Source organism: Emydura macquarii, unplaced genomic scaffold (genome assembly GCF_026122565.2).
Source record: "Emydura macquarii macquarii isolate MOO-44397 ecotype Brisbane River unplaced genomic scaffold, CSIRO-AGI_Emac_v2 contig_1041, whole genome shotgun sequence".
Lineage (NCBI taxonomy): Eukaryota > Metazoa > Chordata > Testudines > Chelidae > Emydura > Emydura macquarii.
In genome coordinates, this window is record NW_027131178.1 from 1,100,711 (window position 1) to 1,117,430 (window position 16,720).

The 16,720-nt window shown below is 44.8% G+C and overlaps 1 protein-coding gene across 7 annotated transcripts in view; it reads right to left on the reverse strand.

Annotated features, from left to right (window-relative positions):
* The window catches only part of PKHD1 (PKHD1 ciliary IPT domain containing fibrocystin/polyductin), a 366,705-nt gene that overhangs the window by 29,246 nt on the left and 320,739 nt on the right, over nucleotides 1-16,720 (reverse strand). For 6 of the 7 annotated variants that reach the window (XM_067544968.1, XM_067544965.1, XM_067544964.1 and 3 more), the window contains 2 exons: nucleotides 2,502-2,637; nucleotides 784-871 (listed from right to left, as the gene is read on the reverse strand). In XM_067544968.1, the coding sequence (XP_067401069.1) occupies nucleotides 784-871; nucleotides 2,502-2,637 (224 nt within the window). Of the gene's footprint in view, nucleotides 1-783; nucleotides 872-2,501; nucleotides 2,638-11,575; nucleotides 11,937-16,720 lie in introns of those variants that run through there. The other variant, XM_067544969.1, reaches the window with a different exon arrangement.

The following is a 16,720-nucleotide window of genomic DNA, read 5'->3' on the forward strand; positions in this document are numbered from 1 at the left end:
TGATTTTCCCCCCCAAATTTTCAGAACAGTCATCGAACAAAAAAATCCATCGTTTGCCCAGCTCTATGTTGAACCTTGCACAGTTAAGGCCGTGAAACCATCTTATGCTGTGTTTAGAAACAGCATCTCTTCTCTTCCATGGTCTCATGAGCCCCACTGTGATGTCTGTGTTTCCAGTTCGCACTGTACTTAAGCAGGGACCTACGTGTAAGCATGTGAGTCCCAATAACCTCAATGGGAATACGCACTTAAAGTTGAATATGTGCTTAAGAATTTTGCTAAATCAGGGCCAGAAGGGGAATGTTTAAATCTCCCACTGAAACATTTTCTCATTGGAATATACAACATTAAAAACAACAAAACCAAAAACAGGTAGATATTTATATTCATATTAGGCCAAATACTCTGCTGGTATAAAACTGATGTATCTCCATTGACTGTAATAGACCATGCCAACTAACAACAGCCTAGCACTGGCCTATTTGGATTTATAATTCTCCATCCCATCTTCCCCCCCACCACCAGAACCTACATTTCAGGTCTTCTCTACTGGATAGTGTCTCTTTAAGTAGACAGGGCATGGAAACACATTCTGAAGCCTCTCTTCTCCTAACACTTATGTGAGCAGCCCATCACATTTCTTCCAACCCAGACTTCTATTTTTAGCCCAATGATGAGCCTTCAAACTAAATCTGTCTTGAAGAGAACAACTAAAATTACAGCCATTGCCTCTAGTGGATGCTTTCATCTTGTCCAAACCTTCTATAAGAAACAAATCCAAACCTTTCAACACAGCCTCCGAAGAGCCCTTGAGACTGGCTGTCATGATCCATGGCTCTGAGGGCAGCCCTAATGTCTCAACTCTCCGCCCCTGGGAAGAAGAAAAGAAGAGAATAAAAGGTTTGTTTGGTTTTTTTTTTCCAGGGAAAGGGGAATCCTTCTATTTCCTTAAGGCAACTTTCATCTATTAATCCCTAGGAGTAGGAATAGCATGTATTTACATACTATGTGTTAGAAATTGCATCATACAAAGTATTGTGTCTTTAGGGGTGCCAACTCTTACCGTTTTATCGTTATGTCTACACTAGAAGCACTACACTGGTGCAGCTACACCAATGCAACTGCACTGTTGTAGCGCATCTGGTAAAGATGCTATGTGCTGACGGGAGAGTGCTCTCCCATCGGTATAATTACTCCACTTCCATGAGAGACGGAAGCTATGTCAATGGGAAATGGTCTCCCGCTGATATAGCACCGGTCACTGTAATGTGTGTCACTCATGGTGGTGTCTCTTTCACACCCTTGAGCGACATAAGTTAGGCTGTGGCTACACTGAAGGCGACAAAGTCGCCGCCGTCAGATCAATTTCTCTGGATCGACTGAGCAGTCAGTGAAGACCTGCTCAGTCAATCCAGAAATCGACATATTAAGACCACCTCCACAAGTAGCATAGCGCTGCATCAACAGGAACGCGGTTCCCAGTGGCGCAGTGCAGTGAAGATGGCGCACTGAAGGGAAGCAGAGAAGTCAACGGGAATAACGCAAGTTTTTTGCATAGCTTGCGTAACTCCAGTCGACTGCCGCCGAATCTCGCAAGTAAGTGTAGACAGGGTCTCAGATCGACTTAAGTGGCAGCATGACCTGCCCTGAATCTTGCATTTTTTGGTGCTTTCCTTAAAGCCTCAGTTCCTAAATTCATGTGAGTAGAAGAGGATTTTGACTTTAATTAAAATAAAACCAAAAACCTCATTTTTAGCTCCTCTCAATACAGGGAAAAGCTTGAAAATGTGAACCCTAAAGACCATGACACCACACAACAAATAAAAAGGACTCTACAATTATTTTTTAAAATTTCACAATTTAAATCCAATCTCGTGATTTAGGGGGACCAATTCATGCTTTTTAAATGCCAGGGGATGGCAATACTGGAAATCACAGAGTCCAGCCCTGGATCCAGACACAAACTTCCCCCAAAACTGGTTGGATGTGGTATCACAGTTCAGGACTACCACTGAGACCCCTGAGCTGCAAAGTTCATACTCAGATCTATATAGGTTTTTGGCAATGATTTTCCCAAGTCATGGGGAAAAGGGGACTGACTGAGGGTAGAACCTAACTGCAAAGTAGCAAAGGGAAAACAGGGAGATAGGGGGATTCCAGCAAACTTGCACAGTGTTGCCAACTCTAATGATTTTATTATGAGGCCCACAATATTTCATGTTTTTCTTTAACTCCCAGTTTCAGGGATCAAAAGATTGCATGAGAACCTTAGCTTCCTTCCTGCCTTCCTTCCTTAGTAAGTTTTTAGTCTTCATGGTTGGGAAGAAAAGCTTGAAAACACCACCTGAGTATATCCCAAAGAAAAAGAGCCCCACATTTATTTTATTTTTTTAAATAACTCATGTATTTCTAAACCAATCGGATGAGTTTTGAATATCCGGGGTTGACAATACTGCACAGTATTAATAGAACTAGACCCCTGTAAGGAGGTAAATCACTACCTGCTTATCCAGAAAAATAATTTGTGGCTGCACAGGAAGCTCTTTCTCCATTTCTCCATCTGAGGGCTGCACCTGGACAGAGATGTTATAGGGCCTCACATACAGACAACCTCCAGGAGTTAGGCTGCTTCCATTTCTTCCTCATGCAAAGCAATGTGGGGGAAAAAAATCACCATATCATTATGCCGATCCCTGAGGCAATTCCTTAGATGCCCCTTCTAACTAGACATTGCTCTCCATTCACAGAACTTCACGCTGTTTTCAGTTCAGGTGGAATGCTCAGTGTTTCATACAAATTTGAAGTAACATTGCTAGTGAGATTTAATAAGACACTGTATCACGTTCCTAATAAGTTTCTTTAATATTACAGTAGCATTTTGAGATTCCAGGTGAGATCAGAACCTCATTGTGCAGGGTACTGCACATACTCATAGTAAGAAACTGTCCCTATCCCAAAGAGATTAAACTGTAAACAAAGGAATCCCAATTTATTATCCTTAGTTTACAAATGGGGCACACAAACGGAAGCACACAAAGATTAGGTGATTTGTCCCAGATTCACATCGAAAGTGTGCAGCAGAGCTAGGAATCAAACTCATAAGGCACTCAACTGTAATTTAGGTGCCCTGGATTCTCTTCCCTGTTCTGACACTGACCTGCTGAGGGACTATGGGCAAGTCACTTCACATCTCTGTGCCTCTCCTTTCCCTACCACTAAAATCGGGCTAATGATACTGATCTCCTTTGTAAAGTGCGTTGAGATCTAAGGATGAAAAGCCCAAGATATTATTATCTCCCAGTCCACCGCCTTAACCACAAGATCATCCTTCCTGCACATTCAGACACATGGAATCTAAAAAATTATCCTGACCAGCAGGATACATTCCACTGTATATCCCTGAGATTTTCTAAAAACGCTCACTTTCTCCAGCACAGGGCTATGTTTCAGGCTGCAGATCTGTATTGCATTTTTTTATCCAGAGACAGGGTAGGTGAGGTAATATCTTTTATTGCACCATCTTTTGCTGGTGAAAGAGACAAGCTTTCTAGCTTAGACATTGTTCTTCTCATACACCCTGTGTCTCTAATGTCCTGGGTCCAACACGGATACAACTACACTGCACATTCCTTTCTCTAGTGATTTTGTACTTCTATCACTTGGTATCAGGTATGTTCATGCACAGAGATATGCAGACGCCCCGTTAAAAAGCCATTGGTATTCCAAGAGCGAAATTTAAATTCAAACATCCCGAGAGAAGGCTTTTGCATTTGAATAAAGAAACGATACTTTATTTTGAGCCCATATCATTTCATTTCCTTCTCAATGCTTCATGTCATTTAGCATCTCCTTCTTTTATATACATATATACCTCTAATCCACCATTGCAGTGAAGTGAGGCGACTGGGGGATTGATATTGTCTTGCAGTGAAAGTAGGAAAGCTATTCATTCAGCTCTCTAGTGTTTGCTTAAAGGTGGTTACAAACAAAAGATTTATTGAGGACCAATTCGCTTTGGTTTAACTCAATTTCTTCAGACTGTTTCTTTGCATTACAAAGCAGAGCTCGCCTGGGCAAAATGCACTGCTGCTTAAAGCAAAGACTGTGCAAAAGCCACAAAGTGTTTTCAGGAGCAGTGGCAAGTGCTAGTCTAATGAATTGGGCCTCGGAGATCTGGGTGCTATTCTTGACATTGACCTGCTGTATGACCTGGAGCAATCATCCACTGTGCCTCCATTTCCTTCCAACCCTTTATCAATTTTTCTTGGGAGCTCTGTTGCAGGAACTGACCCTAACTATGTGCATATACAGCACCTAGCACAATGGGGTCCCAATCTCATCTGGAATATCTAGACACTACTATAATACCAGTGATTTTTAGAGACGGGTGAGAGGCAGGGTGGTCTCTTGGGGACAAGACACTGGTTGAGGAGTCAGGACAATTAATGACAAAGCTTTTCTAGTTTAAAGGACCAGCATCCCAAAACATAGGGGAGTAACTTTCCTTCTGTAGATTTATTATTAGGGAAAGATCACCCATAACTGTTTTAAAAAATTATGGGTGGGTGATTAGGACCCCCAAAACACAGTAGAGAATGTGACATTTATGTGGCCATGTGCTCAACCCTTATTCTTGCTGTGCTGGGGCCCTGAGTATGTGGTACAATTAATATACATTCCTGCGAGGGAACATCAGCATCTAGAACGGGAGGAGAATAGCCTGCTGCTCCGCTCTTGATCTGTGCCAGAAGGCAAATAGACTTGCCAGCCGTTCCTCTGCATCCCTTCTTCACGGGAGAAAAGACCAGCCTGCTGATCCACACAAAGCTCCTAGTAGCGGAGTGGGCAAAGCTGCCTCTCCCATTCTGCTCAGTGCTGAGGGAAGAGCAAGTGTCCTATCATTCCCCTGCACTCCAGTGCTGGGTAGGGAAGTGAGCTGGCTTGGCATTCCCTGCTGACAAGGATCAACAGGAGAGCAGGTCAGCCTGTCCGTCTCCTGAAGATCTTCTCCATGGGGGACATGGGCAAGATGACACTGTCCAGGAAGTCCTGTCCAGATGGGAATCCCATGCCACGCTCTGAATATTACTCCATAGGGAGTCGCAACACAGAACACACTGATGTCTGTGGGACAGCAGATGTCTCTTATGCAGGAGGAGGGAAGTTAAGTGTGGCAGAAGTGTAAGCCAGGTCTGAGTGTCTCAGTGACACTCTCCCTGCTCAGCAGCTGAAAGGAGGGCACTTTATTTGCATGGGCTTTGTATCTGCATGAGTACAATTAAGTATTTAGCATAACTTAGCTAGGTGCTGAGCATAATGGGAAATGGTTAGCAGGGCTGGTTTTGGGCTACAAACCACTTTTGTGTTAACTACTGGGGTAATGAAATGTTACCAGTGCTGTGTTACCTCTTTTGCTATTAAAAGGTTTCTTTCTACACTCAGACTCTGTGCTTGTGAGAGGGGAAGTATTGCCCTTTGGGGGCGCCTAGGGAATAGTGTGTAATTTCCCAGGTGACTGGGTGGGGGCTCGAGCCAGTTTGGTGTTGTATCATTGAGAGGGACCCTTAGATATAGAACCCGGCCCTTGCTGCTGCTGACGCGGTCTGGCAGAAGGGTTACAGAAGGAAATGGGAATAAGCTGGGCACCTAGGAGGGAATCAGGATGCGTCATAGGAACTGAGAAGGTAAAAGGAGAACCTGGGCTGTACTGAAAGGAAATTAAGATATTCTTTTAGGCACTGATCCTGCACTACTGAAGTCAATGAGTTTACAATTGACTTCAAGGGGGGAAAGGTTCAGACCCATAGACCTGCATGACCATAGACCAATAGACCTGCATGACCATGCATGATGACAACAGGCAGAGACATACAGACTGCTGATTACCCCTGATTCAGAGTCACGTAATATGGCTCATATCATTCGCCAACAATGACTGGATAGGGGGCACATGGGCTCGTGGAGTATTATGGGAGCAGGGTAGGACCCTTCCCTAGCGTATGGGATACAGCCCATTAAGACTATGAAAAAACAACCGTCCTGGAACTACACACACAGCACAAAGCTGGAGAAAGAAATTCAGCTTGGAAGCAGGCTTCAGCTTTATGTTCCTTTTATTTTGTTGGCAACAGAGCCACGTCCAAAGAGATCTCAAAAAATAACATTGACAATGCCCCTTTATAAAGGCTGGGCAGTTGACTGAGGTGTGGTGTACTGCTCTGAACATGACCCTGGGAGCTAGGCATCCTGATTTGCCTCCCCTCTTTGACTTAAGGTAAGTCACTAAGGCCAGACTTTTCAAACTTGGGTCCCTAAATCCATACTTCCATTCTGCAGAGAGCACATGCTGACAGGGAGCCTTGAAAGAAGCCATGTGTCTTATGCCCTGGAGGTTAGAGTCTGTGATGGCAGGGAGCTAACAAGAGAAGATCTAATAGTTCAGGGGAGCAAAGAGGAGGGGCAGGCTGACAATATGAATTGGGATAATAAGCAAGTGACTCAGTTATCCTTTCCGAACTGGACTAGAAGAGGCAACTCCAATGACTAATTGTTTTGAGTTTCCCCTCTTCGAAAGCAAAGGAACCCTTCTCTGTTAAAAGCTGAGCATTTTGGAGGAATCCGGTGTGTTAGAAAGGATTGGGTAAGGGAGAGAGATTCAAGAACATGCATTGACTTGTGGTCCCCAGATTTTTCAGGAAACTTATTAATACATTAAATTAAAAATAGCACCTCAAGATCCCAACCAACATCAGTGCCCTATTGTGCTAGGTGCTGTACATACACATTGTCAGAAACAATCCAAGCCTATGATCTAAATAGACACGGGAAGTATTATTACTGCAGTTTTTCAGCTACAGCAAGGTCACATAAGAAGCCTGTTTCAGAGCCAGTGGTTGAACCCAGATCGCCTGTATCCCAGGCCAGGGTCTTACCCACCAGGCCAGCTTTCCCCTCATGTCCAAACGTTACCAGTTGATCACCCCCAGGCCCCAGCTGTAGGCAGCAGCAATGCAGCAGAACTCAGCGGAGTGCCTCATTATTAAATTGGAGCCTGCAGCTTTCCAGCTCCATGTGTTCTGTAGCAAAAAAAAGCGCTGCTTCTTTTTAAACAGGCGCTCTTTGTCATTCAGTGGCATGCTCCCTAACGAGCAGATGCGATCTGAATGCATCCGAACTGCAGGGCGGGGAGCTTAGCGTACCAGTAACAAACATCCCGATCGCTCATTGGTCACATCCATTATTCGGTGGGAACCAGCAGAAGTACCTGTACTCCTCATGCCACCTGCTAGTGGCTAGTAACTATCCCGAGCTTCTTCCCTGGCACATGCCTTAAGTTTACTGTTGGAGGAACATCTTTTATTGAATGTAAACAGTATCGTGCTGAAGGTCAGAGCCTTGCTGCTGTAGCATATCCCAAGGTAATACCACTTTAAGCTCCACATAAACCCTTAAACAGTTTCTACCCTAAAACCAGACCGTAGGTGGTACCGTTTTTTACGATATGTTATAATAGTGCAATAAATCTGTTAGCTTAAAATCGAATCTCCGTGGCCTTTTAGAGAAATCATCATTAAATGCAAGGCCCTGTTAATGATGCCATCCCAGTGAAATTGTTTAATCTGCTAGGGGGGTGAAAGGTCACCAAATTAATTTTTTATAATACATCAACTTGACACGCAATAGGGAAAACTGTAATAGATAAAAGCAAAGGAAAAGGGCACTGTCTTCTTCTGATAGGTCAATAGCAGCCAAGAGAGTCACTCATCCACTTTTCCTTCACTACTGTGCTCCTTTTCCATTTAATATGGACACCCAATTAATACCTCAACACCACAGACAACCTCATTTTAGGTGAATTATAGCAATTTCTTCCCCCTTCTCCGAAATGAAAGTGATCACAATACATCATAGCATTGTGCGAATTAACGCTAATTGATTCGAGTTACCAAGCATTGATGGGCCACTTCTATAACCTGGGCCTTATTGGGAGCTGGAAGGGATGGAGGAAAGATTAGATTGCACCGGCCGTTGCTTTGACGACGGCAGTCACCTGATGTCTTGTTAGACAGTTGTAAGGTTCTATTGCAGGCCCCAGTGGGGTCGTCAGTAAACTGGAGTGATGTCCAAACATCATTACACGCTGCTCCGATATTAAAGCAAAGGGATTAGCACCTTATTGCAAGCAACCTGGATTTGTCATTGTGCTGTCCTTATCCAATTTCCAGCTGATAATGTGACTGTGGCCTGCGGGCGTGAAGTCCTGCAGCCAAACTAGGGTATACAGAAAAGGAACCCAAGTGCCCAACACCCAAAAACATTTAACCCCTCACTCGCCAGCTTTCTACAAACAACAAGGCACATGGGGGAAAAAGAAATGAATGGCACATTAAGCAAACGATCAAAACAAACTGCAGTGGGGAGTTACGATATTTGGGGCCTGATTCTTCTCTCGCTCACACCGATTTGACTAGTCGAACTCCATGAAAGTGAATGGGGTTGCTCCCATTTTGAACCAATGTAAATTGAGGGGGGAAATCAGCCCCTCAGAGCTGTCATGGTGCCCCCACTCGGCTCGGCTGTATGCACGTGGGCACTGCAGCACATGGGAGTCCTTGTACAGGGTGTGATGCAAATCAACACAGACACTCCCTTCATTTCCGATATACCAACCACAGCTCCCACTGATTGCTCAGGGGGAAACCTGGCCTGTATGCGGCGTATGTAAAATAGGTGATAATGCCAAGATACAGGGCAGGAGACCATCTTTTCAAATATATTAGAGAAGTGACATGTGGTTTTAATCACCTAGGGCTTAATCCCTGAGCGCCAGAGGGCATTCATAACTCTTAGATGAGCACATGGGAGCTGAGAGGGCTTCTTGTTTCTCAGGATCAGGCCCGTACACTGTAACATGAGAGTTAGTAATAGACTCCCCTGTTTCCTCCCGCCACCTGTTTGGGGATCTGTATTGGTGTCATAAACCATCAGACTGGAGCTTGATTTACCATATCCCCACACTGGAGTTATAATCCCAGTTTTTCCCATACAGCTCTGATTGGTGTTATGTGTGAGATGGAATTGACCCTCCCGCTCCTTGCTCCTTCCCATCCCCTCCATTCCTCCCCCTTCCTGTCTCCTCCTCCGCTTGCTCTGCTGCTACCCCTTCTGCTCCATCTCTCTTATTCCCTTCTATCACTTTCTTTCCCCTTCCCACCCTCAGCCTAGCAGCTGAACTGGAATCAGCTGGCTCTTGGAGAGCTATTGCCTTAGCAGCTGCTGTCTCAGCAGCAGTTGCAGCAGGGGTAAGCCTTTAATTCTCATCACCTGACTCTTGTAATTCACAGGTGTCACCCAGGAGTGTGATCGGTGCCTTTCCATAGCTGCCGGGCATGGTATGACACTCCTGAGTAACGAGGGCTTTTTAGATAAGTTTACTATGTACAGTAGATATTAAACAGAGGATAGCTTCAAATAAGGCTCAGTTTGAGGGTGCCTCAGGAGATTGGTAATAGGCAACAAACCCTTGAAACTCCTGAATCACTGGAATGAATCTAGGAATGGTGGGAGGGAAAACAGCAGAATAAAGACAATGGACTTCAAGAAGGCAGACTTAGCAAACTCAGAGCACTGGTAGGTAAAATTCCCTGGGAAGCAAGTGTAGGGGGAAAAAAGACTTCAGAAGCGTTGGCAATGTGTTAGAGAGACATTATTAAGGGCACAAGATCAAACTATCCCATGCATAGAAAGATAGGAAATGCAGTAAGGTGTTGGCCGGGTGCCCAGCTCTGAGGGCAACGCCACCACCAGCAGCAGTGCGGAAATCAGAGTGGCATGGTATATCTGGTGTATTGCCACTCTGACTTCTGCACTACTGCTGTGGCTGCACCGTGTCGGAGCCTATGGCCATCCTGCAGCCCTCTAGCCATTCGTGGCTCACCAGGGGCGCCATTTCAGATTTTGATGGGGGGTGCAACTTTAACCTGAAAACTAGATTTTTTTTGCAGATAATAGTTTAGAAATGAGCTGACAGGAGCACTGTATCTAATTCCTATCTAAAGAAAGAAAAAATATATACAAACACCAATTCAAGACATATTTTAAGTTTATATGTAAATTTAGAACAATCAGGAGATAATACAGCAAGATATTCCCAATCCCAAGCCATGAGTTATCAGTTTTGGAACTTTAACACAGATATCAGAAACACAAGTTTCCCCACTGTCTTTAGGAGAGAGAAATAAAACTAAATAAAATCTGCTTAAAATCTGCTTACTTTCTCCAACAGACACAATCTGTGTTACCACTATTATCTATCTTTATTTTAATCAATTATTTTTCACTCCACTAAAAACATTTTACTTAATTTTAACATACACACTTAAGGTATTTTTTTCATTTTTAGTAAGAATGGGAATTTATTTTTCTAATTATTTTGGCATTTATGTTTACTGATCATAATCATGCATGTGACTCACTAACATTTGATTCCATCAATAGTATTAGTGTCAGACTTGGAACTGCATTTATATTCATATGAATTTTAAGTTATTTTACAGATATAAACAAAAATACCATTTCAAAATAAGCAATCTTCATCAGCACAGTGGCTAAAGATATGTGTTTAGCTATTTTTTTAAAAAACTGGTATTGCTAAGGTGAGTAAAAGTTAATTTACATTCTAGAAGGATATTATTATTTGATGGTACCACTTTAAATAATGAATGACAAATTTGGTAATAAAAGTAATAATGATAATTATTCCAGTCAGGACAGGTTAGGGATTTTAAATCTCACTACTCAAAGAATTAAATTTAAGCATGAGAGAGAAATAAAATTATGAAATGCATGGACCAGCCAAAAAACTAAAATAACAGTACTGTAACCTTTAACGAACTTTGAAAGAATAAAATTACAGAGAATATACGAGCCTTTTGCATTTTGACAGCAAACAACAACAATAATAATGTGTGTGTGTGTGTGTGAGAGAGAGAGAAAGAGAGTGTGTTGGGGGGACTGTGTGAGTGAGAATGTGTGTGTGTTGGGGGAGTGAGAGAGAGACTACGTGTGTGAGTGTTGGGGGAGTGAGAGAGTGCGTGTTGGGATGAGTGTATGCGAGAGGTAGTGTGTGTGTTGTGGGAGCGTGTGTGTGAAAGAGAGTATGTATGCACCGTGGGGCTCGTGTGTGTTGTGAGGAGTGCATGTGTGCCTGAGTGTGTGAGCTTGCTGTCTCTTTAAGCCGAGCATTCAGGAAACTGAATAGCAGCACCTGCCCGCAGCATCCACTCCCCGGACCCCTACCCCAGCTAAGCAGAGAAAGGGTACACAGGTGGGGGAAGGGGAACATCAGCGCCCCCACCCCCACTCTGCACAGCAGACAGGAGCCGGACTCCATGTCCCAAGCAGCTTAGCTGGGGTGGCTCCATAGATGGGAGTGGGGTTGGGGGCAGGAGCTGTAGTGGAGCAGGGGAGGAAAAGCACCCTGCTTTGGAGGAGTTACCTGACCAGTCCAGCTGCCCCCTCCCACACACACACACCCCTCCCACCCCGCAGCTCAATCCATCTCCAGAGTCTGTTCTCTCCAGATGCTTCCGCGCCTGCCTGGCTGCCTCTAAGCCCCGCTGGCTATCGGCAGGTCAGGTGAGAGGTACCAGCACGGCGCTCTGCTGAGCACGGTGCCCTGGGCAGTGGCCCAGTCCACCCACTCCTAAGGCCGGCCCGGGTAACAAGAAAACATTTTACAAATACACTAGAAACAAGAGTAAGACCAATAAACAGGGCAGGCCCATTACTAAATGCAGAGTGAAAGACAATAACAGAAAAATGCACAAGGGCCGAGCTGTTAAATGCCTTGTTTGTTTCATTTTTCACCAGAAAGGTTAGCAATGCTCGGACGATGAACACAGTTAACATCGGTGGAAATGGGGGAGGATCTGAGGCTAAAATAGAAAAAAAAAACAAGTTAAGAATTATTTGGACAACATAGATGTTAGCAAGTCATCAGGGCCTAACATAATACATCCCAGAAATTTAAGGAACTGACCAAAGAGATCTCTGAGTCATTGGTGATTATCTTAGGGCAGGGCTCGACAAACCCCGGGCGCCAGGTTGCCATGGCACCTAGAAATTTAATTCTGGTGCCTAGTATTTCTCCAGGGGGGAGCGGCCACCACACTCCGGCCAGGGTGTCACTACATCCATGTGGCAGGGCAGGGAGGGGGGAGCACAGCGGCTGCCACGCTCCAGACAGGGCAGCCCGCTGCTGGGCCCACGTTGTGGGAGAGGGGCGGGAGGAAGTGGAAGGGCCGGGAGGGGAGAGCGGTTGCCGTGCTCCAGCCAGGCGCCCCACCGCTAGGCCCACGTTGTCTGGCTCCTTAATTTTTGGGCTGGCTCCTAGCTCCAAAGCAAATTTGTCAAGCCCTGTCTTAGGGTATGTCTACACGGCAACTAGACACCTGCGGCTGGCACACACACACTCCCCACAACACACCTGACCCTGCGAGGTAGGAGGGTCCCAGAGCTCAGGCTCCAACCCGAGTCTAGACGTCTACACAGCAATGAAACAGCCCCGCAGCTCGAGCCCCACGAGCCCAAGTCAGCTGGTGGGTTTTTCTTTGCTGTGTAGACATACCCTTAGTGAATTCATAGAGAACAGGAGAGATCCTAGAGGACAGGAAAAGGGCAACCATAGCAGCTATCTGTATAAAGGGGAATAAGGACAACCTAGGGAATTATAGACCAATCAGCTTAACTTCGGTCCCTGGAAAGATAATGGAGCAAATAATCAAACAATCAATTTGTAAGCAGCTAGAAGATAACAAGGTGATAAGGAACAGTCAACATGGATTTGTCAAGAACAAATCACATTAAACCAACCTCATATCCTTCTTTGACAGGGTAACAAGCTTTGTGAATAGGGAAGAAACCATAGACAAGATATAGTAAGATACTGTCTCACATGACCTTCTGATAAGCAAACCAGGAAAATATTGCCTAAATGAACCTATTCAGAGGTGGGTGAACAACAGGTTGGAAAACCATACTCAGAGAGTAGTTATCAACAGTTCACAGTCAAGCTGGAAGGGCATATCGAGTGGAGTCCTGCAGCGATCTGTCGTGGGTCAGATTCTACACAATATCTTCAAAAATGATCTGATTAATGGCATAGAGAGTATACTTATAAAGTTTGTGGAAGATATCAAGCTGGGAGGGGTTGCAAGTGCTTTGGAGGACAGGATTAGAATTCAAAATGATCTTGACAAACTGGAGAAATGGTCTGAAAGAAATAGGATGAAATTTGGTAAGGACAGATGGGAAGGAATCATCAATTACACAAATAGATAATGGGAAATGAATGCCTAGGAAGGAGTACAACAGAAAAAGATCTGGGGGTTATAGTGGATCACAAATTAAACATGTGTCAACAATGTAATACTGTTGCAAAAAAAGCTAACATCATTCTGGACACCTCAAGAAAGCATCACAGTCTGATCTACTCTTACCTTGCTTAATATTACTTGGATTGTGTCCCAGTCGGGAAGGAATTATGCTGGATCCCAGTTCACTGCTCTAATATCCCTTTCTGATCTTTGTGGGATGCAGTAGCTAGATCTTTCACTCCCCTGAAGCAAGGAGCACTCAGGCTAATTCCATCACTGATCCTAACCTCCTAAAAGGGGCTGGGAGGAACGAAGGTAGGGCCATGTTCTTTCTGCAGACTTCACTGGGCAGCATAGTTGAGGCAGCGTGTGGGGAAGGCACATCCCACCTTTCCAAGGGCGTGGCAGCAGCTCCTGGAGTAAGGTACACTATTTCTGGGAACCCCTGCTGGGGAAGCAGAGTCCCACTGACCACATGCAGTGGCTTCAATCCACAATCTAGCCCTAAATATTTTTTAACTACCTTTTCTCTCCATATATTCATTTTGATGAAAGGCACTAAAAGGACAGTGCTGGAGTCCAAAGTCTTCTACATATCCATAGACTTAGCGCAGTCTGAGCCGAAGCAGTACATGCATCCTCTACTCAACCACCACCACTGTGACCCTGATCTGTGAAGACCAGCTTTAGTGGGGAGGAGGCAATAGTTCAGGCTTGGTGGCCACTTTGTCTTTGTCTTTTCTGCTGAAAATGCTGGCAAGGAAGCCAGGGCGCATGGGGGGTTGTGACATGGACCAGAACTGGGACTAGAGTTACTGTCTCTCTCGAGCACGCTCAAGACTCCCACTGCTGGCACCCAGGCAGTACAGAGGAGTCAGAAAGCAGCCTGAGCCAAATGCAGAGGGGTGAGAATCCCGGCCTTGGGGATGATGAGGGAGGAGACTGGGGCAAAGGGTAGGAGGGTTGGGGGAGGATGAGGAGCTGGAGGGGCTGGAATGAGAAACCAGGGCAAAGAGGAGTGGGATGTGGAACCAGGGGCAGGGGTGGTACTGGGATGAGGAGCCATGGGTGGAGACCAGGGCTGGAAGTTGCATGAGGAGCCACAGGGAGGAAGGAGAGAAACTGGATTGTGGCACCAAAGTTGGGGGACTGGGATGAAGAGCTGATGGGGGTGAGGAGGGGCTGGAGGAGCCCTGGGCAGAAGGGGTCGGGTTTGGGGCGGGGCCACAAGTAGAAAGGTCTGTTAACCGTGAGCGCACACTCCCCTGAGAACTTGGAACAGAACCTAAGATTCCTGAGTCTCAATATTCCTCTACTGTCAGCACATAACCATGAAAGCCATTGGGAAAACGTGTGCCTCATCTCCCCCTAGCGGCTGGCCCTCAGACAGGATGACAATCTACCACTGCTATCAGTGACTCCGCTGGCTCACGTGGCGCTGCTGTGAGGTAAAGGTTCTAACCCTGCTTGTGAACTATGTGGGAGTCCCCGTGGTTCCACACAATGGAATTTCCATTTTTCAAAAAAAACTTAAGAAATTACACACCAAAGACTACAGTAAAAGAATGTTAGTTACACGTGCAGGCCCCCAAAAGTTAGGAAGTGCCAGAATTCAGCTTGTCTGTGCAACCTTAATCCAGCCATTAATTTGCAATGTGCAAATGCATTATGATACAAGTTTTAACCGCATGATGACATACTATTATTTCCACAGGACCCCTGCCTCGTTCAGTGGAAAGGATGGATGTTGCTCACTGAATGAGCAGCTCTGCAATATTTTGCTTTATCCACATTGCACCCCAGACCCTATTTATTATGCACTATGCAAACCCTGCTCTGAAGACAGAATCATTTATTTCCTCATGTATGTGTAGTGCGTGCGCACAGACACAAACACACACTCCCTTGGTACACAAGTATATAGAGTACATCACTATTGTGCTTTCTCTGTCTCCCATATGTCTATTAGCAATCACCTCCCTCTCTCCTTGGTGAATCCACGATCAGCTGTATGAATTGACCCTAACAAAGTAGTCTAATTGAAACCGTACAAAGAAACATCTAAAATAACAAGAGAGGAATTATTTTTAAAAGGGCTTGGCAGTGTGATAAACAATGGTGCTGTTATGCAGAGCTGTTGCTGCCGGAGTCCCGAGGGCTACCTTTACCCACTTCGTTGTGAGTTGTGAACAGGACGCCCCAATCTCTGTTGTCAAATCTTTGCTAAGCAGGGAGAACTGTGGGTCTGACATTGAGTGACATTGCATGTGGGGGTGTACACTGTTAAGTCTGCCCTAAAGATCTCTGAATCTCATTTGTTTCTGCAGGACACAGGTGTGGAAGAAAATTTTCCCCCTTGTGTGGAAAAATACCCAGAGACGCACAGCATCTCTCATTATCCCAACCCCATTATCCCTGCCTGTGCTGGTGTGTATTGTCTAGACTCTAATGAGAGACAGACAGAGGGATATTACATGTCCCAACAGGAAATATCTGATTTAATTTTACAGGTTAGCCAGGGTCTTATTATATCACAAGTGTCAAAGTCACCAGTGATGCCATGAAGTCCAAGACTGATGGGGAGTAATAAATAACACTACAGAGGAATCCAAGTAGTGAAGGACAAATAGTTTCCTCAAGTTTGGTGGTGTATTTGTATCCCACTGATGAGTGTGTCCCACAGGTCCCCTGTCCAGAAGACCCTTAGTATTGGGTGTACTGCTTATTATTGAGTAGTTCCACTGATTTCAATGGGACGGCTTATGAGAGTAAACACTGCACCCAGTAGTGTTTTCAGGAATGAGTTTTTAAGACTTAAACCTTAGGGGAAAATCTTATAGACTTTAATAGAAAATAAGATCCTTTCTATATGTGTTCTGCGTCATCTTGTAGAATTTAGTGAATCATCCTAAAAATGTAAAAGAGAATTAAATCATTGCTCTATAGGCTGGTTTTAAAAAAAAGTAACAAACACCTATAGAAAGGATCTCATTTTGTATAACACAGTATAGGTTTTTAGAGTAATTTCTATAGAACCCTAATACATTTCCATAGATTCCTACTGGTTAAAGCCCTATTACTTTCCACAGGTTCTATAGGATTTACACAGTGAGGGATGGCAATCACAAAAAGAATGGGGAGAGGATATGGGAGGTACAGAAATGCAACATCATCTAACATGCTTTATACTTAAATACACATCTGCAGAGCTCCTCTTTGTTTTCTTTGCTGGTGGGTTGTTTGAAACTGTACTGGAGCACCCAGACAACAGAACTGTGATTCAGAGATGTATAATTTCTTCTCTGCTCCACAGGGGGGAATAATCCGTGTCAGATCTTTACAAG